The 22212-nt window shown below is 47.3% G+C and overlaps 1 protein-coding gene across 3 annotated transcripts in view; it reads right to left on the reverse strand.

Annotated features, from left to right (window-relative positions):
• The window catches only part of LDLRAD4 (low density lipoprotein receptor class A domain containing 4), a 430850-nt gene that overhangs the window by 193931 nt on the left and 214707 nt on the right, over positions 1-22212 (reverse strand). For 2 of the 3 annotated variants that reach the window (XM_024235957.3, XM_054537608.2), the window contains exon 4: positions 15589-15729. The exons of the other annotated variant lie outside the window; for it this stretch is intronic. In XM_024235957.3, the coding sequence (XP_024091725.1) occupies positions 15589-15729 (141 nt within the window). The remainder of the gene's footprint in view (positions 1-15588; positions 15730-22212) is intronic. 3 annotated transcript variants of the gene reach the window in all.

Genomic DNA, 22212 nt, shown 5'->3' on the forward strand with positions numbered 1-22212 from the left:
AGCTCCCGCAGCCTGTTAGCATATTTTAATGCTGTGATCACAGCTTTCTATTTCCATCAAGGCGCCACGAGGTGCTAGACTCTGGATCACACATTGCGTCATTATTGTCCCCACTGAACAGATTACACAGCAGTACTGGGGACGGGGCTGGGAGGTAATGAGGGGCAACAGAGGGAAGGGCAGGTGGAGCACCGGGCGCCCTGCAGAGGATGGGTGGGCACTGCTCAGAGCTGGGGCTCTCATCTCAGCGGGGGCTCAAAGACAACACATGCCCTGATCAACGTCTCTCTCAGACACCTGAAAATAATAACACTATTTACAAAGAAACACCTCTCTTGGCTAAATGTTCCATCTAATACTTATCTCATTAAAGTTAATAACAGAGGTCAAAGTCACCATTTCAGAATGCTTTTTTTTTGTGTGTGTGTCGCAAGTGACTCAAGGGATCAAACCTGCCTTCCTTGCCAGCAGCTGCGAAAAGCCAGGCTTGAGGTGTTAATAAACCAAGGTCACTAAGGAGTAGCGGAGCTGCTGACTCTTGATTTTAGCTCATTCTTGTGATACAAAAAGTGCACAAATCCATTGTCATGTATGACACAAACAAGTTTCAGGGCTGGGCCTCCAAGAAAAACATCATGAAAGGTCCTGCTCCTTTCGAACCTCACACCCCAAGTTCACACACAGCAGGACACCAGTTCACGGGCCTCCTCATTTCCAAAACGCGAGCACGTGCATGCGACCACAGGCACACCAGGAGCAATGCAAAACGAAGTCCACCATCATCTGTTTTCAAAGGGCAAGACAGCGGGGTCCTGCTTCTTTTAAAACGATGACTGTCCCTGTGATTCCTTCATTTCATTTGCACATGATGCAAATCCCATGACCTCACACTCGCTCATGTGCAACCCCGCAGTGCTCCCCATGCTGAGCAGAGCACAAGCCCATCTCTGTGCCCTTTCTCTCCCGGGTCATTTGCACTTGGAAAGCAGCATTCCATGTAGCATCCCCCGTGGTCCCCGTCACTTGCCCCAGGATGTTGCCTCTGGCCTTCCTGGAGGTTCTCGCTGGGGTCACCCCTCAGGCTGAGACTGGACGCATTGTCACTGACCCCCTTAATCCTAAGGAGGGGTCCGATGAGTTCTTATCAAATCTGGTTGTTCTAACAATTCAATGAGATGACTCAAGTAAAGCACTTAGCAATTAGTAAACACGCGACCTGGTGGAATTGTGGAGAGAAGTTCATACATGCAGAAAGCTCTTTTGAACATTGCAGAGCATGACCAAGATGCTGACTGTCAGGACTGCAGATCCCTCCTATGTCGGTATTTTTCCAACTCCCCAGCCCCAGGCTGACTCATAGCAGCAGCTCTGCCCAGGAGCAAGGACTCCCGCCTTCCTCCTTTTTCAGCTCCAGAAGAGTCTCCTCCTGTGCACTGGAGTTCTTCCGTCCACATCTCCACTCTCTAGGCTCGATCCTACCCTCGCAGAGACTTGCTCACAGGGGTCTTCCTCTCTCTCCAGCGCACCCACCACCTTTGCTGAGCTATCCCTCTGCCGAGAGATAGCCCCAGACTCCTCCTCGCCCCCTTCCACGGCACACAGTCTGCACCCGCTGCATCCTCCGAGCACAGCAAGGAGGGTGGCCAGGAGCCGCCACTGCCACCGTGAACCCCAAACTGGGGACACCACACTGGGACCCTGCTGTGCCGGGCACACTCTGACTTCCCTCTCTATTCATCTCCTGCTGTGGCTTTCATGTGGATTCCTCCAAACCCTTTTTTACATAATCCCAAAGGCACAGCTTCTGGGGACCTGCCCCTCTGACAGCCTTCCTAGCTAGGCCTAGTCCCTACTCTTAGGGGCACACGCCACGTTCACCATAGGCTGCCTACTCTGCAAGGGAGAGTCCTTCCGGGTGATTTCCTCCTGCCACCCTGACGCTGCCTAACCTGACAAGTTGGTGTGAGGACAGGGTCTAGTGGAAGGAGAACTGGCCTAAGAAATGGGAAGCACTGCTAGGGTCTGAAGGTTTTTGTACTCTCTCCCCACCCCCAAAGTCATATGTTGAAATCCTAACCCCTGAGTGACGAGCTTAGGAGGTGAGGCCTTTGGGAGGCATTCAGTCATGAAGGCAGAGCCCTCAGGATTGGGATTCATGCCCATGGGAGAGAGACCTCAGAGCGCTTCCTTCCCCTTCTGCCATGTAAGCACATAGCAAGAAGGCACGGTCTGTGAGCCTGGATGCAAGCCCTCGCCAGACACTGAGTCCGGCAGCACCTTGATCCTGGACTTCCCAGCCTCCAGACCTGTAAGACGCACATTTCGATTGTTTATAAGCCATCCCATCTATATTAGGCCATCTCTTGCATTGCCATAAAGGAATATCTGAGATTGGGTAATTTACAAAGAAAAGAGGCTTAACTGGCTCTGGGTTCTGCAGGCTACATAAGGAGGCATAGTGTCAACATCTGCTTCCGGGGGCCTCAGGGAACTTCCACTCATCATGCAAGGTAAAGGGGGACTGGTATCTCACACTGGGAAGCAGAAGCAAGGAGTGAGGGGGGAGGTGCCGCACATCTGAACAACCAGACCTTGTGAGAACTCACTCACTACCTCAAGGACAGCACCAAGCCACGAGGAATCCGTCCCCATGACCCAAACACCTCCCACCTCGCCCCACCTGCAGCACTGGGGCTTACATCTCAACATGAGATTTGGAGGGGACAAATAGCCAAACCATATCACAGTCTATGGTATTTGGTAATAGTAGCCCAGACAGACTAGAAACATACATATTATACTTCTGCCAAAGACTATTTTTGTGACCTTGAAGTGGTCATGTAAATTCTCAGGCTTCATTTCCTTTCCTGAGTGCAGAACTAAACTAAGCTATCTCTAAGGACCTTCCGGCTATACAACAGCTTTGTGTTGTAGCCTCTCTTGCTCAAAAACCTTCAATGACTTCCTTCATGAAAGAGAATGAAAGCCATCTGGCCTGACATCCCTGGCTTTCTAGAATCTGACCCCACCTACCTTTCTAGTGATGCTCCTCAAAGTCAGCCCTCCCCTCCCCGCAAGCTTTCATGACAAGCCTATGTGGCATCCCTGCCCAGCCGTCTCCCCACGACACCCCCTGAAGAGCAGGGGTTCTCCAGACCCTGCCAGCCCATGATGGTGGCCTCCCTGAGCACCCAGGCTCAGGAAGATGTTCCCTCTGTCCTGCATACTGGCACTGCGGATACATGCCACAACTTTGTGGGCCTTCTCAAGGACACCATTTAGCACTGGACAGAACAAAGCTGGGAGGCAAAGCCTCCGTCTCACACACACTGCACCCTTCCATGTCACCTAGCCCCTGCAGCCCTGCACCTGCCCATAGAGCCCAGCCCATGCCTCTCACGCATTCAATACTCAGAAAAATACCTTCCATGAAGTATCCCAGAGATGGGATGTTTTGTACTACTCAGCATACAATTTTCCACAAGTGACTACCCCAAACATGTTTTCTCTATAACACCCTCCAGCCCCCTGTCCAGACATAATCTTTCAACAACTATTTCTCCTTCAACAACTTATGAAAACTAATCAGTCTTGGGATCTTGTGGTTTTTTTTTGGGGGGGGGGGGGTTGGGGGGAGAGAAGCTAACTGCACCGGCTCCAGGTCCTGTCATTTCCAGTTAACATCTCCTAACGTGAGAGCAGACACTGAACCAGAAGGGCGAGAGGAGGCAGCGGCCGCTGATCTAGAGGCCGCGTGGGGCTTTAGTGGGAGGCACGGGTAGGCCTGGAAGGGCAGGGTCTCTGCCAGCCTTTTAAGGTCAGATTGGCATTTAAAATTCTGGGTTCATGCTAACCCCTCTCACCAAGGAAGAAACAACACTTAACACTTCTATCTCCAAAGCCTATGCAAATGGAAGAGGGAACTCTCTCGGTAGTGTGTTTCTTTGGCTGTCCTTCCACAAAAAGTCACATGAAGTCAAGACACGGGCTTACATCCCGTGATGGAAGGTCCATCATTTTGCTTAATTGGCTCAGCCACCACCCCGGCCCCATGACAGAGAGAGCGGTTGGGCCTGAACCCACCACCTGCCCAAACCCAGACAGGGAGAACAGCTGGCATGCAAGGGCCTGCGGCGGTACACCCTACCTGGAACCATAGCTGACCTTCCCCCAAGATCTAAGGGTAAAAAGCCAGAAGTGTAGCTCAAGTTCCTTTTTCTCTGAATTTTTAGAATAAAGCAAATAACAGATGCCCAACACCCTCCACTAACAATGAAGAGATAGATAAGGATGGAGGAGATAGCACCATGGCAGAGCCATCCACAGCAGACAGCCCGGCTCAGGGGCCCTCTCCGGAACAGGTGCATGCCGCAGGAAGGCAGGGGCCTTTCTCAAGGAGGCAGGGCAATCTGAGATTCTCCTCTCCCAAGCACACATATGAGCCTGGGGGTCACCCCACTGAGCCGCCAGTCTCTGAAATGGGGAGATGCTCTTTATGGTCACAAGATTTTAAGTGAACAGAACCAAGAGGTAGTAAATTTTCACTTAGCACAAGGCTCCCCTTCCAGGCCCCATGGCTGGCAGCAGAAGGGCTGATGCCCACAGCCCAGCCCCCTGCCATGTGCCCCTTCCCTACAGGCCATCCCAGGGAATGAAAAGTTTCTGCCCTGAGTGGATGGTCCTGGTGTGAACAGCAAGCAAAGCGTCTAGGGCAAGAAGGTGCCCATCTAAGGACAGCTGGACCTTCCAGAGGACCACGGCAATTTTTCTAGGAGCTGTCTGGAAAAAGGACAGACTCACTCGCTGCTCACAACTGCAAACTCCTGAAACAAGATTTCTCTCTTCCCTCTCCAGTGATTGTCTACTTTGAAAATATTTTTTATCTTTGATCTCTCTTTTCTTTCTGGGAAGGAAGCAAAAAATACCTTCTTTTCCCTCTGCTATTAGCTCTTGGGACAAAACGAGAATGGATGGAGGAGTGAAAAAACGATTACTGCAAAGTTTAGGTTGTTGGTTTTTTTTCCCATGTTAAAGCTGCCATGACTGAAAGAGGCACCAGCCCAGAGGATGAATTCAGAAGTCCAGCCCTCGGAGGGTCACCCACCTCTGCAGTCCACGACATATCTCACGGCAGCTTTAGACTTCAGCTTTATTTCTGCAATTACTCAAAGATGGTCCCTTCCAAGTTTCACTGTAGTACCCTTTTGGATAATTTTTTTCAAGACGAAGACGTGGTTAGCGGCCATCAAACCAAGCGACAAAGCACCTCCCAGCTGAACGGCAAGCTGCTGCGTCGCCTCCCGCCTTATCGGTGGTCCCCCAGCCTCCGCTCCCCAATCTCATCTTTACCTCGATATCTCCTTCCCGACTCCCACCACACTTACACTGGGAGTCTTCATGAGCAGAAACTCACTTCTGACGTCACATAAACTCCAACCCCGCCACTCAGAAAATAATTAGGAAGACAAGCATCACGACTACGCAGGCACCCAAGCGCAGCCAGGCAGGCGCTGGGGATTTTTTTTACCCGCTTTCCTACAGCTCTGCCAGTTGTGGAGCTGCCCGGAAGAGACCCAGCATGAAGAAATTCGCAGAGATTCATAAAAAGAGAAAGCAAGCCTGGTGAGCCTCTAAAACCCTTGCAAATTAACAGGCTAAATGAACAGTCAAGACCAACGGTTTTGACAAGAGCAGTGCTGAGTGTGTTAATATACACAATTAACGCAGGTCACCCCACGGGCTGCATTCCTCTGTTAACCACACAAGACAACATCCTCCTTTTCACCCCAGCTCCTCTCTGGCCTTTGAAGCCTGGGTCTGAAATATATCATTCTGCATTCTGGGCAATACAGCTTAAATCAATAGTGTTATCATCCTACAACTGTCCTTCCACGCTCTCCCTAATGCCTAATAATTGTCAAGTTTGCACTAAAATTGATCAGTAACAGCGGGCCTTTTCTCTTAGCACTCCCTCGCCCTATACCCTCCCGGCCACCCCTTGGCCTCCCCCAGGAAGCAGGATCACATTGATTTCTATCTGATTACAGGAGAGCTTGCCCTGACTTTCCCCAGTTACTTAAGCCGGCGTCTCATTGCGTGTCCTTAGAGACCAGGGCTTTGCTCAGGCAGAGAGCGTCTAGACAGTATTCATGACCCATCTGTCTGGCACGGCCCAGCGGATGGCAAACTCTATTAGAACTGAAACCATTTTTCCCTCCCCCTTCTCCCATCCCTCTTTCCCTTTGCGAAGCAGGAATCTGACACTGAAAATTACTATCATTGTTGCAATTCTCAAAATAGCACCGCCAGACTTTCATTAACATCCACGCTAGACTACTAAATATTTAAAGAAGTGGATAAATTTCATCTGAAGTGGGACAGCCCCGCACACATGAAAGCGTAACAGAATCAAAATGTAAATCTAAGAGGTTGTTTTTATCCGAGTAAATTTAGTGTCACAGCAGGAGGAAATGATGCCTAAGGTTTATTAAAACTTACCCTCCCATTTGTTCTCCGCCTTTGTTTATTTGAAAAGGCAGAATTACCGTTTAAGACCCTACACGATTTTAATTGATCAGAAAACCGTCTTGGAGAAACAAAGGCAGCCAACACAAGGGGTGGGACCGGGAGCGGAGGGTGTGAGGCTGCCAGCGCCTCCCTGGGGCTCATCCCACAGAACCGTTCAGGCAGAAGCGTGTTGCCAGTGACAGCCCCTGCAACTCGATCCCGTGGAGAGCCCAGAGAGAGGCATATTGCCCTCCACATCTTGTTTTAAATACCACTTTGGGTCACTGTCACAGTCAGTAATTGCTTTGCCATAGATTCTTTTTTTTTAAGTCAAAAAAAAGGAGGCGGGGGGGAGGGGGGGTGGGGAGCCCTGTCTAAAGCACACAGGCTGCTCTGCAGAACAGCCCGATTCATTGAACATGGCCTTGATGGAGGCCAGCCAGAATTAAGTCTGTGGAAACCCAGAGCCCCTCACCCCAGCCTCGCTCCAAGGTAACACCACAACCTGGAAGACCCCTGCCCCACATCCCCTGCAGTCAGCAACATCAACACAGGAAGTCCAATCTGCTGAATGCCAGAGGGCCCCCAAGGCAGGCCCCACCCCTCCCAGCACAGCTGGAGATGCTGAAGGGGCCAATGCGCTCAGACAAGAGTCAGAGGGAAATTGGGGATCAGAGGCTAAAAGCCCACATGTGGCTGAGGCGGGCTCTTGGTGCCTGCAGCAGGTGAAGCGGGGAGGGTGATGGCAGAAACAGAGCCGCCCCCATGCTGAAGCCACGCTGCTTCTCACCTCCCCAGGGCAGCTGTCATCATCCCCAACCTCCTGACAAGACAGTGAGTCAGACAGGAGAGCTGGCTTCTGGGTCATACGAGTACTACCCGGACAGGACACAATCGAAGAAGGGATAGCTTATCAGTTTGTAGAGGAAACCCCAAGGAATCAACAGAATCAACGATCCCTGACACACAAGGGCTCTTAGGTTAATTTTTCATAATCTGTTTGAAAATCTAGCATGAAACCAAAAATCGCCATCTACGTATCAATTGAAAACAACCATCCTCTGCGGCCCTCCTGAACAGAAGACGGTTGGTTCGACCCCCACCACCCAAGCCCTTCAAGCCTTTTAAGAACTGATGAGTAAATCCCTATCTTACTGGAAAAATACCATGGGAGGGGAAAATAGCACCTCCAAAGACAAACAAAACCATGGCCTGAGTTCAACACCCCAGCAGCGGCACGCCTTGGCTGTGTGACTCTGAGTAAATCACCTCACCACCCTGAGCGCTGCATTTTTATGACTTTCTAGGGTGCTTTTGAGAGATAAATGAGATAATGCATGTAAACAGTGAGCACTCGGCAAACAGCAGCTCCCTTCCTACCTAATTCCCATCCCCAGGAAGCAGTGGACCCTCCAATAGATGATGCTTACTGAGCATGTACTGTGGGCCAGGTATTACTCTAATTGCCTGTCCTGCACTATTTCAGTAAATCCTCAGAACAACCCTTTGAAAGAGATACCAATATTATCCTCATTTTATAAATGAGAAAATCGAGGTACACAGAGGCTGAACAACTTGCCTAAAGCCAGGTGACACACTCATGCACACATGCACCACACAGCCTCACCCTCACACACAGACACACACACTCATGCACATATGCACCAGAGACTCAACCTCACACACACACACACACACACATACATGCACCTACACACATTCTCACACACACATGCACCACACACCCTCCCCTACACACATACATGCACACACACGCACACACACTCATGCACAAATGCATCAGACTCTCATACACACACGCACACACACTCATGTATACATGTACCATAGACCCTCACACATACACACACGCACACACACACACGGACATGTACACAGATACACTCCTACATATATGCACCACACTCACCCTCACACACGTGCACATATACGTGCACACTCATGCACAAATGCACCACAGACTCACCCTCACACACGGACACATTCACACACCTGCATACACATTCCACCCATGGCACACCCACGCATTCATGCACACACCACACGGAGTCACATGCATGCACACACCAGACTCACACACACTCCCTGACACCCACACACTTGTGCACACACACTACACATTCTCACACATACTTGTGCACACATACCACACACAGTCCCACACACTCTGGCATACTCACATCTCATGCATACACACACAGACTCACACCTGCTCACACACTTACATGTCTTTAGGGTCGGCAAGAAGCACTCCACATTTCTTCTGTGCTTGGCACGACTGGTCCTTCCTACACAGCAGATGGATATTTAGAGGCCAAAGGTCTGTCCCTCCAGGGCTGCAGCACTGGGAAGCCCTGACCGGTCACACGCACAGTAAAACACACTGTTGGTCCCAGAATAAATGCTTACCAGAGTAGGCTTCTACTTTGGTTGGTTTGGGTGTTTATGGCAGTCTAAACACACATGGGAAGGACAGGCAGTTTGTGGGCACCAGCCTTATGTAGTCTCTTCCTTTGTCTTCTCATGCAGGCTGCCAGCATCACGTGGATATTTTCAATCCTTGCTTCCACTTGCAAGGTACTAGGCCATGCAAGCAAAAGCCTTTTTCATCCTCTGGTCAGGCTTGAGTTTTCTAAAATAATAATATTCATCCCTACACTCAGCAAATATTTACAGGGCCATGCCTCATATGCTACATGCGCCAGGCACCGTGGCAGGCACCAAGGCTACCACAGAGACCTCATGGGCACTGTTCACCTGGCAGCCATGCTCATAGGATGCTGGGAGGCAGCAGAGAAAGGATCAACGGTCTCCAGTCAACACTCTGAGTGTCCACTGTGTGCAGCTGACCTTTGAACAATTTGGGGGTTGGGGCTCTGATCTCCATGAGGTGGAAAATTTGTGTATAACTTTCAACTCCCCAAAAACTTCACTACTAGTAGCCTACTGTTGACTGAAAGCCTTACCTATAACATAAGAAGTCGATCAACGCACATTTTGTATGTCATATGTATGATATACTGCATTCTTACAATAAAGCAAGCTAGAGAAAATAAAATTTTAAGAAAGATCATAAGGAAGAGAAGGGGAGAGGGCTTAGCCCCTGCACGCCAGGAGTTTAACCTGGAGTTAAACAGGTCATTGACAATCCCCAAATTCCAGATGCGACCTGTGAGTTGGTTATTCAAGTGTAGCAGAGGGGGTTCCTAAAAATGTTAAGTGCATGCATCAAACATATTTCAATTCATCAGTTCATCATAACACACAGAGGAAATCTCAGTGGTCACCTGTGCAGAGTGACAGGGAACCTTCATCCTTAAGTTAATCGATCCTATATGATATACACTTCAGGGTAATCAAATCATTGATGGGGAATTTCTCTTTATAGATGTATCCCTACTAATTACTTGAGAAAAAAGGACAGAATTTGGTTGTGACTGTTTTGCAACCCCAAATGCCTGACGGTATCACACAAGAGACCAGCAGACACAATGTGCTCCTGATGGAAGAGCTGTACTGAGGCAGTAGTTTCACACACACAGCGTTCACACCTGAGTCTCCCCAGACCTCTGCATTACCTACCACGTGGCAGGAATGGTGTGGGACAGAGAAGCACGTTCAGTGACTCCACAGGAAAGCAGCCAGCAAAATCCAGAGTACAGAAACTGCAGAACAAGCAAGCCAGACCCGTCCACCCAAAGTCAGAAAAGGGAGAAGGGGGAGGAGGAAGAGGAGGAGGAGACGACGACGATGACAAGAAGAGGGAGGGAGGGGAAACAGATATGGAGAGAGAACCTACAGAATCAGAGATCCTTCAGGAGCAGAGCGATCTACGATGCCTGGAGCTTCTTTGGATCCTGGTGCAAACAAATGATAAACAGAACAAACCGAAACGCACATTTATAAGACAACTGGAGAAATATGAACTCGAAAAGGACATATGGTGACTATTCTCTAATATAGAGAATTATGGTTAAGCTTTACTGCAATAATTATACGGAAAAAATAGAAGCGTCTGGCATTTGCGAGCCCTGGTTATGCACAGGTTACCTATGTGGCTATGTGGTTATGAGCCTGATCCCCAAGCCCTCAATAAACAAAATGCTTGGGAGGTGGGAAGTTGCTGGCTTAAGGTGGGAAGGAAGGCAGTCATAGCTTGGTGCCTACAGGTGACAAGTAGGATGCCAGTCTCTTTGGAAGAAAAAATGAAGAAGGTGGGAAAAGCTGGTTTCAGAAGTAAGATAATCAGCTCAGATTTTAATAAGTTGGATTTTATTTTATTTGGTTGTTATTACCCTAAATGGCAATGGGAGGAAAAAGTTGCCTCCTGAAAAAGTCCTAAAGTCATAATCCTGGCATAACTGGGTGCACTTTATCAGCTCCAGTTCATTTGATTTGGGGTCAGTTTAATGAGGTCTCCATATAGAGAGAAGCAGCTTCCCCCCGACCCTCCAGTAGCAGGGGGAGCTGCTCCTCTCCCTGCTTTCCCCGAATCAGATTCTCTCAGTTAAGTGGAAATTCCACTGAAGCTCAAAGGGAAAGTTGTGGTTTCTTGTTGACGCTGACCTTACTCTTAAGGTCCAGTGGAAAGAATCCTTCAGCAGCGCTGGCTTCCAGGGTCTGTGCTCACCAAGGCTTTCAAAGGGCGTGGCACGTGCCAGGCTGCACAGACCACTCAATTATCGCTTCTGGATAGTCGAAGGAATGCTGCTATCCCCCACTAAGATGTGGCCAAGGGGCTTTGGAAATACAGCACCACAGGAAGTGCTTGGCCGGGCAGGAACGGTGAGGTGGCAGGTCCACCAAGTGGGATGCCAGCCTCAGGCTCCCCACAGCCGGCCGGCCAGCAGGTGGCCTGTCCTAGGACCAGGGCAGGAGGTGGAGCCTTATACACTGGCTTCTGGCTCTCTAGGCCCAACCCACTTTCTCAGCCGTGCCCCACGCGGGCCCCAGCCATGGCTTTCTGTCCTAAGACAGCGCCACCCTCATTGCCAACCTACGCTCATGCTCTTCTGGGCCCTGGCACTCTGTCCTCTCCTCTTGCCATCCAGCACACCTCCTCCAGGAAGCCACTGTGACCACTAATCCAACCAGGATGAATCTCTCTATCCCCTGAACCACAAATGACTGGACCCGCTCGGTCCCCGGGCCCATTTTTAGTTATCTTTGTGCAGGTGTGAATTCGCCTCCCCACTCTCAGCACCTTGATAGCAGGGTCTATATTTTCCTTCATTCCTCGTTTCCACAAGGCCTAGTACAATGACCAGAGAAGGTACTTCATAAATAATTTTGTTTGTATAAGGAATAGTTTGTATAATTATTTTATTTGTGTAAATAACAAATAATTGTGTTTGTGTAATTTGTATGTTTAGTGCTCGGGGTACAATATTTTGATAGAGCAGCCAGAGAAAAGATGTTACAAAAGCTGGCAACTTAGGCTGACAGCATATTTCCTCTTCCACAGAAAGATGCAGCCAGGAAAACTCATTCCCCAGGAGATAATGGATGTCAGCCCAGACCTCCACGTCCATGCAAAACCCTTTGGTCTCTCAGCAGAATAAAGCAGCCTCGGTCCAATGATAACCTGACCACGGTGAGGAGAGGCAAAAGGCAGATGAAACCCACTATGCCTCAGCCTGGGCTCCAAACACATTTTTGTTTGAAGAGAAAAGCTACTTACAGTAACTTTCAGAGCTTCTGTGATTCTTAGTATTGCTGGCTTTACAAATAACAGTAACATTTTCTGGTTAACCTTAATTCATGCTGAAATTTAGCAAATATCAAGTGGGAGATATGGCCAAGACATCTGAGCCATGGAGCATACTCAAAGCTAATGGCATGGACAGGAAACTGAACTGATTCTAGCTCATCTGGAAATCCAGAAGGTCTCACCTCACTTCAGCCTCAGTGCCCTCAGATCCGGAACACTGAGTATATCCTCCAGGTGGGAACAAGGTGACATAGATCACACAAGCCAATCCTGCTCCTAAGCAGGAAGAAGAATGAGGCAACGCCTTTCTGAAGCATGGCACTTCATAGACAAGAGTTCATGGGATACTCTGATTCCGTCCAGGTGGAGAGGAAGGGGACCTTACCGTCAGAGCAGCACACCATGAAAGGCAGGCTGTCTGTCTGCTGTAGGAAACGGGCTGGTGAAGGATCCAATAAAAAGTGTCATCCACTAACACCCGAGGCTCTAAGGCTTGTTCACAGCTATAACAGGAAGTGAAATATCCCTGTTCACTGCCCAACAGAATACGGGGAAAAGAATATATAGCCATTCAATATGAGGCCACCCTCTGGCCTCCTCCCCTGGGAAGCCACACACCCTGGCAGAGGTGAGCTGCAGCAGAGGACAGAGAAACCACCACCTGCCCCGGAGTTCCCAGCTACACAGAACAATCCAGAGGCAACCCGCGCCGTGAGCGTCCCCCCATGACCACTCGGCCAGCTCCCTCGGGCGCCTGCAGAGAACCTGAGGAGAACGTGGGGGGCAGCCACAGGCCAGGTCGCAGCTTCCCCCAGGGGACAGAATAGGGAGAATCATCCAGGATCGCTGGGCAAGTGCACTTGTGGACACCTGTGAATTCCTGCTCCGTGTACGGAATGGTTCTGACATTACAGATGGACCATACAAAGTCACAGCAGCGCACTCCCCAGGAAGGGCCACGTGGGGAGTGGAGATGGCAACTGCAACACGATGACGTAGACTGTGTTTCCCACGGACGTTCTTTCCTTTAGATGCTTACACGGCAGGAAGTGTGCCCGTTCCACAGGGAGAGAAACCGAGCTGAAAGGACATGTCACTCCCCTAGGCTGAACCTTGAACCCAGATCAATCTGAAGCCACAGCCACAGTCCTGCCCTTTGTCATTCTGTCTCCTGGCTCTCCAGTCTTCTTAGAAGAGAGTATATTGTAAATAATATCGCATTTTAGCTATAAAGACAAAAGTTCTAGTCATATCTGAACAGTAGGGGGCCAAGAGTTTGCCAACAGGATCGTAAGACTCCTCTGTTAGGGCAAAGTTGAGCCACTGATGGATGCAACTGCTCCCTCAGCTTCTAGGCAGAATTAAAGTGCTCGCATTTTAAAAAATGAGCGGAAAAGCAATCTGGAGATAGGCCTCAAAGACCGGAAAGAATACTGACAAGAAAGGGAGCGAGGGAGGAGGGAAGGGTAGGAAGGAGGGTTGAAAACAAGGAAGCCCTCAGCAAAAGGGCCCTGAAGTCAAGGAGGAGCCCGCAGACCAGAAGAAGCCTGTGGAGTGCCCCAGAGCAGAGGCCAGGGCTCCAGAACTCTGAACGCAGTCAAGGCAGCACACAAGGTCCTGATATTCTCCACACAGCTTACCATGGGTGTGTCTGCTGTTAGTCAAGTCCAGAGAAAACAGTGAGATGCTGCTTTTACTCACCTCCTTCTAAGACCCCCAGCCTGGGTTGAGGTAATCTTGAGTGCTTAGCGCCTGGAATATGCTGCTCTAAGTGCTGGCTGTGGATTGTCCTGTGTGATGCTCCAATAACCATTCTTATGTCCCCATTGTGCAGATGAGGGCACTGAGGCTCAGGAGATGAAAACAACATTGTTCCATCCATGTGGAAAGGCCGACAAGCAGGGTTCCTCAGGGCTCCCGACCCTCTGGCCTGCTGCCTGCTCATCCTCAGGTAGGTGTTCATCCAGCTCCCAGTCCCCCATCCTGACCTGCAGCCTTCCTCCCTCTTCCCGCACCCAGCCCTGGTTCCATGCACTAAGTAGCACACCCAGAGCGAGTGCCTCCGGGCCATCCCGGGCCTTGGGGGAGCAGGGGCCTGCAGGCCAGATGACTCCAGGTGAGAGGCAAGCTGTATTACACAGAGACTACCGCACAAAACATGGACCCAATGCCAGGCAAGCACGCGCCCAGCCCGAACCTCCGAGAACTGTCTTTGCAAAGTATAGAGATGGGACTCAAAGAGCGCTCGGTAGGAGAAAATGCAAATGGAAATACAATAGAAAAACTTGAGAAAAACTATTTGTACTATAAGACTCTTGAATTTAGCAAGCATAAATAGCAGGCTTAAAATTTGCTAGAGCACAGTCATTTTTATATTGGGGACATACGTAACTTGCCCCCCATATAAAAATACAGTAGGAATACAGAAAATAGTTTCTTTTTTTAAATCCCCTCCCATTTTCACATTTACAGCACTGGTATTTATGTAGTGTAATTTCCATAACAAAAATTTTAAAATCTGTCTCAAATATAACTCCTCAAAATAATGTCAGTAAAACTGGGGAGAGAAGCTGAGTGCATCATAAAATGATCTCAGTAAGAAGGCCGTGTGAGCAGGGTCGGCCCGGCCAACGCTCTTCCCAAGGTGTGCAACTGCAAAAAGATCCTCAGCCTCAACCCCCTTCACTTAGCCCAGAGAAACACAGAAAACAGTAAGCCACTTTTCCTAAGAGAAGTTCAGCGGGCTTTCAAAGCTGCCTTCTTTCTCTTCCCTTGTCACAAAAACCATGAGATCAAAAACCAACGAACTTCAAACTTTGACCCCACTTCTTCAAATTCAAGAAATGCTCAAAGCCTCAGCCTTGGGGATTCACACATGTCAAAACCTCACTCAAGCTGTTTGCATCCAGTATCTAATAGAAAAACACATGATCAGAACCTTTAAGGATCCCATGTAAATTTTTCTACTTTCATATTTCAGTTGCGTGATTAATTATGGACCTTCCACATATCTTTCTTTGCTTATTACAAATTACTTCTGAAGTAATAACGTTGGTATGAAGAATACTAAATCAATACATGATTTCCTGGAATCCAGGCATTGCTCAGATAAATAGCAAAAGCCTATTTCAAAACACAGCTCCGCTGACCACTTTAGAGAACAGAACAAATTTCCGACTTTTAAACATGCTGTCCCTCTATCCTAAAAGAAGAAAACATTTCCTTTGTGAAAATGCAAATCTCTTTCCTTAACCAGAAAACAACCTCCTTCCCATGTCCCAGTGACCCCACCTCCTAACCGTTTCAGAACCACATCAGACAGTGCCACCCAGGTGGGAGGACAGACTTACAGTTGAAGATGCCCGGAGGCGGGTGCTCGGTCACCAGGAGACAGTTCTCTTCGTCACTGTTGTCCCCACAGTCGTTCTGTTGGTTACAGACCAGCGAACCAAGATACAAGCATTTACCGCTGGTGCAGGTGAATTTGCACTCTGAAAAAGTACAATATAAAGCATGGAGCAGTCAATGCAAGCTTGGTGCTCTTGAGCTGTGACTGTCGTTGGTTTTTCTTTCCCCCATTTGCATGCCATGATTGTTTGTGAGCTCAGACTATCTGGAGAGCCCAGGACACTAAACTGAGAGAAGGGCCATCTGGGTAAGGACCTTCCTTGTCTGAAACACACAGGATGGTGCCCTCCTGCACTCTACAGGGGCGCCCAGGCCTGCCATGCATGCCTCACCCTATGGCACTGCCCACACAGTAGCACAGGTGCTCTCTTTCTTTCCACGACCTGCTCTGCAAAAGTCATAGCTGTGGGGCTCTATTATTCGGTTTGAAAACATCCTTGGCAGTTCTCCACACCTCCGAGAATGGGGGAGCCCGTGCAGCCAGCCGTGGCAGGGGCCGTCAGAACTCAGGAGCGCTGGCTTAACAAAAGGACACTCAGACATTTTATTTCCCACTTGCCACTGTCTTGTGGTGAGAATCTGGACAACATATTTCACCTCTCTGACGTTCATTCGTCTCATGTCTAAGAAAAATCAGGCAAAATACCAGGCATGGGTAGCAGTGAATTTATAATGTAAAACATGGGAAAATCATGTGTGCTTTCTGCTAAAGGGCGATGTTGGTGAACTGTAAAAATAGGGCAGGTCCCATACCCAAATACCTATAGGCCACACTGAACACAGGCTCCCTAAAATCTGTACGAATCAATATTTGAAAATGGAATTCAGTTTTGTAGGACTTTAAAATAAATTTGCACGCTTAACACATTACTATCCATTTAAGCAATGAAGAATAAAGGAAGTTACACAATTATATACACTTGAGCACAGAAAGGTCCATTACATCTTACAGTGACTGTCTTCCTGCATTCTGAGTATGGGCTTGGCCCTAGGAGACCACAGAAGCTGGCAGGATGCACACAGCACGGCCCACTCAGTACACAGCGGGAAGAGAGAGTCTCCGGAGGAGTCCTGGGTTCCTCGCTGCCGCTGACTGTCACAGCCTCTTCCTTTTTCCAGGCCTTGGTTCTGTCTGTCTGGAATAAGGGTGGCAGGCCTGGATCAAGTCCAAGGTCCTTTCAACTCGAATTTTCCATCATTCAAATAAAAGGCTGGGCATCGGCACACCAAGGCCTCTTCCAGCGTTGCTAACCATGTGTGGGGCTACCCCAGCCCAGCCTGCCTCTCAGCGGCGAACTGTGGCCTGCAAGATAATAACCTTTACCTGTTGTAAAGAAACACAACTTAAGAGTCCTCAAAGTATTTTTGTGAACCTGTATAAAAAGGGTATTATAATCCTCCATTTGTTCACATTCTCCTAAAAGAGTATAGAAAAAGAAACCAGCCGAGCTGTTGACCTAGTTTAGAATAACATGTGAACACAGCCCAAATGCACACCCACGAGCGCCTCGCTAGCGGCGCCATCCAGGTTAGAAAATCTGTGTGCAGAGTGAGGCCGGGCCACGTGGTGGGGGTGCTGCTGGAGCCAAACGCTCTCTTTCCATAAGGTGGAAAGATTAAAACCCAGCTGTTTGAAATCACATTTACGAAGTAACATTTTTTTAACTTAATGGAAAAAAGGGATGTCAAGGGAAAAATTTATCTTCTTTTCCAAAAGAAATATTGGACTATGGATTTATACCAAACATGAAAAGCACATTAACCAAAAACAGGTACTCCCTGTGTTGCTAAAACAGTGATTGGGAAAAAGGGATACTAATCTGAATTGAATCAAACTCTTAACTAAAAAGTTCACCATTGCTGTGGTTTGAAAGGATCCGAGGTTAGACTACCATATTCAAGTTGGTGTGGAACATTAAACTACCCAAGAAATGAAACCACATCCACACTTCACTCATTTTAACTTGTTGGGGGGGAGACACGACATGCTTGCAAGGAAATGAATTCTGTGACTCATTCATTCGTTCATATAACCAATATATTAGCCGCTTCTATGTTCTGTGCTAGGTACTGAGACATGGAAACTCGGAAGTGAATGAGCTAGCCCTCTTCAAAGAGCTTATGACATGAACTATTTTAAAAATATGAGCAGTGACTAATTTGCTGCTCCTTCCAAGGCCAAACATTTCCCTTCTTTATCTCCTTCATATTCTAGAGTGCCGCCCAGCCTGTGACAGGCACTCGGTGAATCACACATTTGTTGAGTAAATGAATAATTTGATCTGAGCCTCATAAGAACCCTGTGAAATAATCAGAGCAGATATTATTCTTCCCATTTTATTCCATTTTGCCTCGTCTCACAGCACTGCCTCAGTTTCCAAATCCACTTTGAGGAATGTGAGAGACTCACTTGTAATGGGCATGGCCCCATGCATAACAAAGTTCCCCAAATCACTTGTTGTCTTAAGTAGGCTCAACCTTACTCAGGAAACACTATCAAGGCTTGTGCTACTAATGTGCTTGGCTCTTACTTCTTAGATAACGGAAACAACATCAACCTATTAAATTTCAAATTCAGCTGGGTACAGTGACTCATACCTATACTCTCCGCACTTGGGAGTCAGAGGCAGGAGGATCATTTGAGACCAGGAGTTCTAGAGCAGCCTGGGCAACAAAGCGAGACCCCTGTCTCTACAAAAAAGTTTAAAAATTAGCCAAGTGCAGTGGCACACTCCGGTACTCCCAGCTACTCAGGAAGCTAAGGCAAGAGGATCGCTTGTGCCCAGAAGTTCCAGGCTGCAGTGAGCTATGATCGTGCTACTGCTCCCAAGCCCGGATGAGAGAGCAAGACCCAGTCTCTAAAAAATAAAAAATAAAAAATAATCAAATTTATAAAATCTAAATCTCAGCAATGAGTCATTAGCCCAACATCAGAGTAAGGTCTTTCCATCACATGGCCACTGGAATCAGAATGACCAGATTGAGAATTTTAATTTATTGGCTTCTTGATGTGATATAGAAAATACTAGAAAATTGCTGTAATGTGATTAAGTGCTAAGAATTAATGCTAAAGCTGGAATGAGAACTGCAAAGCACAGTAAATATCTGTCCAAGTTAACAAAACCGGTGTTGACAGAGGCAGGCTTCCACCTCCATCCCAACTCCGGACAGGCTGTCCCCAGCACACTGTGCCACCCAAAAGCCCAGTGCATTCAGGTCCTCTAATCACGAGATTATTGTGATATTTCAAACAAACTGATAACCCTAGGAGAAAGGCCCTCATCTTAGCTGCATATTAGGATCACCTGGACATCTTTCAGCACTGCTGGGGTCACAGTCCCAGCCAGGTCCTGCTCTCACTGGCCTGAGGTGCAGTCAGACAGCATGGGTTTCTGGTGCCCTCTGGCATGGCTCCAATGGGCAGCGCAGATGGAGAACCACTGTCTACAGAGAAAGAGGTAGCTCACTTACAGAAAGCCTCCTCTTTAGTTAATGGTATTTTATTGGAATGTTTATTTGGTATTTGCTAATTTACAAAGAAGAAAACTAAAATACAATCTCTTAAAATAACCAGGTATTTGGATCACTGCTGACTACAGGGCCCAGTTGCTAGAGCTCTGTTCTGTCAATGGGCTATTTGGGAAACTTTGGAGCCAATGTAGTTTTGACCCCTAAACTACACTTTGACAGACTAGAACCAGAGAGGGTCCTCCATGAAGTAAAACTCAAGTCAGAGAAAGACAATGGAAAATTTTTTAAATATGTTGTCTATTCTTTGTGGAACTTGTTGAGTATTTCTGCCAAGCTAGAAGTTGAAGGAAATCATGGATTGTTAAACATTAGAAACATTTTGGTGACAAATTCATGGCGACGTCAGATGTATAATACTGGACTGGAATACAGAATGAGCTGCTCAGGCACCAGTGTCTCCTCCAGGAGCTATAGACGTATTATAACCATTTATTTAAATCACTCCTCTTCTTTAAAAAAGGCCAGGACCTTCTAAGTGAAGAAAGTGGCATTCCTCTTTGCCAAAATTTCCTATTTGATTTCTTATTAAAAAAAAAAAAACAACTTACGAGAAACAACTTCCAGAATCAACAACAGACTTTAGAATCGCTGTACACACTTCTGGTAATAATACAATCTTCTCCACATTTAGGGTATTCAGCTTCTCTGCATTTCTACATAAAGCTTCTGATGGGTTTTTCTGTGTTGTAGAGTTATCCCAGAGTCATCAAATCTTAATGATGAGAGGAACCTAGACACACTGATCCACCCCTCACCTCCCAGGTGAGGAAGCAGGCCAGGGATAATCCCTGACTTACCCGAAGCTGGAGAACAAATTACCCGTAGTGGAACATAAAACCCGAGATTTCCATCAGATTGAGAGGAAACCCTTTTTTGTCCTGAAGGTCATTCTAGTTGTGTACAAACTAACATCAGCCAGTTGGGTTATACCATGTGCGAGAGGAGAAAAGAAAAGAATGATTCAGAGAAAGGGAATGTCCTAATATTTTGTAACCTTTGAAAAAACAGGGAATTTTAGGAGCCCTAAAAATAGGGGGGAAATGGAATATCTTAAGGTTTTCTGTGAATTCCAAACTTATATACAAAAAGGCTATGTTCAAAAAATTTTTAAGGACCAGTAGCTTAACAAATTTGAATAATGTAAACCTAAACTCGGTCAGGATTCAATGATAAATGCTCAATCTTAAGCAGGACAAATCAAGCCTCACAGAGACTAAATTTAATCTGCTTGGTAGAGTCAACATTCTACTAGTTAACAGGCAACAAAAAGTTGTTTTCAATTTCCCCTACACTCCTTTAAAGCCTTAGTTTTCACAGATACGATCTCAGTCACAAAATAAGGACCTATATACAGCATTACATCTCAGCTGCAAAATCAGCCTTTTTTGTGAATTGGCAAAGTAGTCTACATTAGTTATTTCTGTTAAAATTCATATAGCAACACTGACTCATTTAGTTCACACTTCTATCATTCACAAACCTGAAAATGGAGAGTGATTCTGGCTCCATCATTTCTGACATTAAAGTCTAGAACCTGCTCTCTGTACGGGTGCCTTTTCCATGTACTTACATTGTAAATAGCAAAGAGGTCAAATCTAGCTGCCAGTGACACGTAAGCCAAGAATTAATGGGTTCTAAGATTAGCATAAATTACCATAAACAATGTAAGTTTACATTTCCTAGTACAGAGGTGACAATAATTTTTTATTAATTTATATACTCACTGCCTATTCCCCTGCAAGGTGTAAGATATCCTATAATAAAAGGAAAATTCAGGCTGGGCATAGTGGTTCACACCTGTAATCCCAGAACTTTGGGCAACCCAGACAGGAGGATAGCTTGAGGCCAGGAGTTCAAGACCAGCTTCGTCAACATGGTGAGACCCCATCTCTACAAAAAAATTAAAAAATTAGCTGAGCTTGGTGGCATGTGCCTATAGTCTCAGCTACTTGGGAGGCTGAGGTGAGAGGATGGCTTGAGCCTAGGAGTTCGAGGCTGCAGTGAGCCAAGATCGCGCCACTGCACTCCAGCCTGGGCAACAGAGCCAGACCCTGTCTCTTAAATAACTAACTAAATAAATATATAAATACATAAATAAATAAAAGTAAAATTCAGTGAAGACAGAAAATAATGGGTAAAACACAAAACATAAATCAGGAAATGCAGAGGAAAGAGGAGAGGAAAACTGACTGAAAAGAACTCATCTCTAAACCGAATTCCAACCAAACAAGCCACCACAGCCAAGAGGAAACCAAAGGCGTGGTCACAGGACCTCACTGGCCCTTGGGTAGGCATTCCAATCAACCAGAAACAGCCACTCTCCTGCTTCTAAAACTTAACAGGATCTGTCACTCTTTTTATTAAAGGGTGCTATTCAGCAAGGAGGAGGCTATCCTAGACACCAATTTTATCAAAAAGGGAAAAGGACTCCCCATCTTGTAATTTCCTATATCAGCCTTCAGGGAGGTTGAAATATTCGATTCCATAAAGTGGTTTCCACAAAGTTGCCAAAACACAGCGTCCAGAAAGTAGTGCTTTAGCTAATTATGAAGATAAAGCTTTGAGAGTTTTCAGAAATGAAAAGTCGATCCTTAGGGCGATTCTTCTTAAACGTCAGCTTTTGACAGCATGGGAACTGACAGCATGGGAACTGACAGCATGGGAATGCTGTGGGGATGATGCACGCACTCACTCCCCTGGGGAAACCTGCAGTGCAAGGTGCACATGTTGAGTAGGCTGCGAGACTGCACCGGCGTGTTATCAACGTGAATCCCTCTGGGAACCTCAGGGAGGAGAATGCAGCAGTGCTCGTGCCTCACCTGGTGTCACAGGCCAGCTCCACGCTCAGCCAAACTCGGCGTAAAGGCACCGGCCTCACTGGTGACGCTCTGACCTCACTCAAAGACGGGCTGACATTCCCACTCATAAACTTGGAACAAAGCGGAATTTAATTTGAAGGTTTATATTCCGTGTAATGAATTAAGTTACCCCCAAAGCACTTAATAAAAGTCCTATCTTAAGTGGTGCTGCTGAAA

The sequence above is a fragment of the Pongo abelii genome, chromosome 17 (genome assembly GCF_028885655.2).
Source record: "Pongo abelii isolate AG06213 chromosome 17, NHGRI_mPonAbe1-v2.0_pri, whole genome shotgun sequence".
NCBI lineage: Eukaryota > Metazoa > Chordata > Mammalia > Primates > Hominidae > Pongo > Pongo abelii.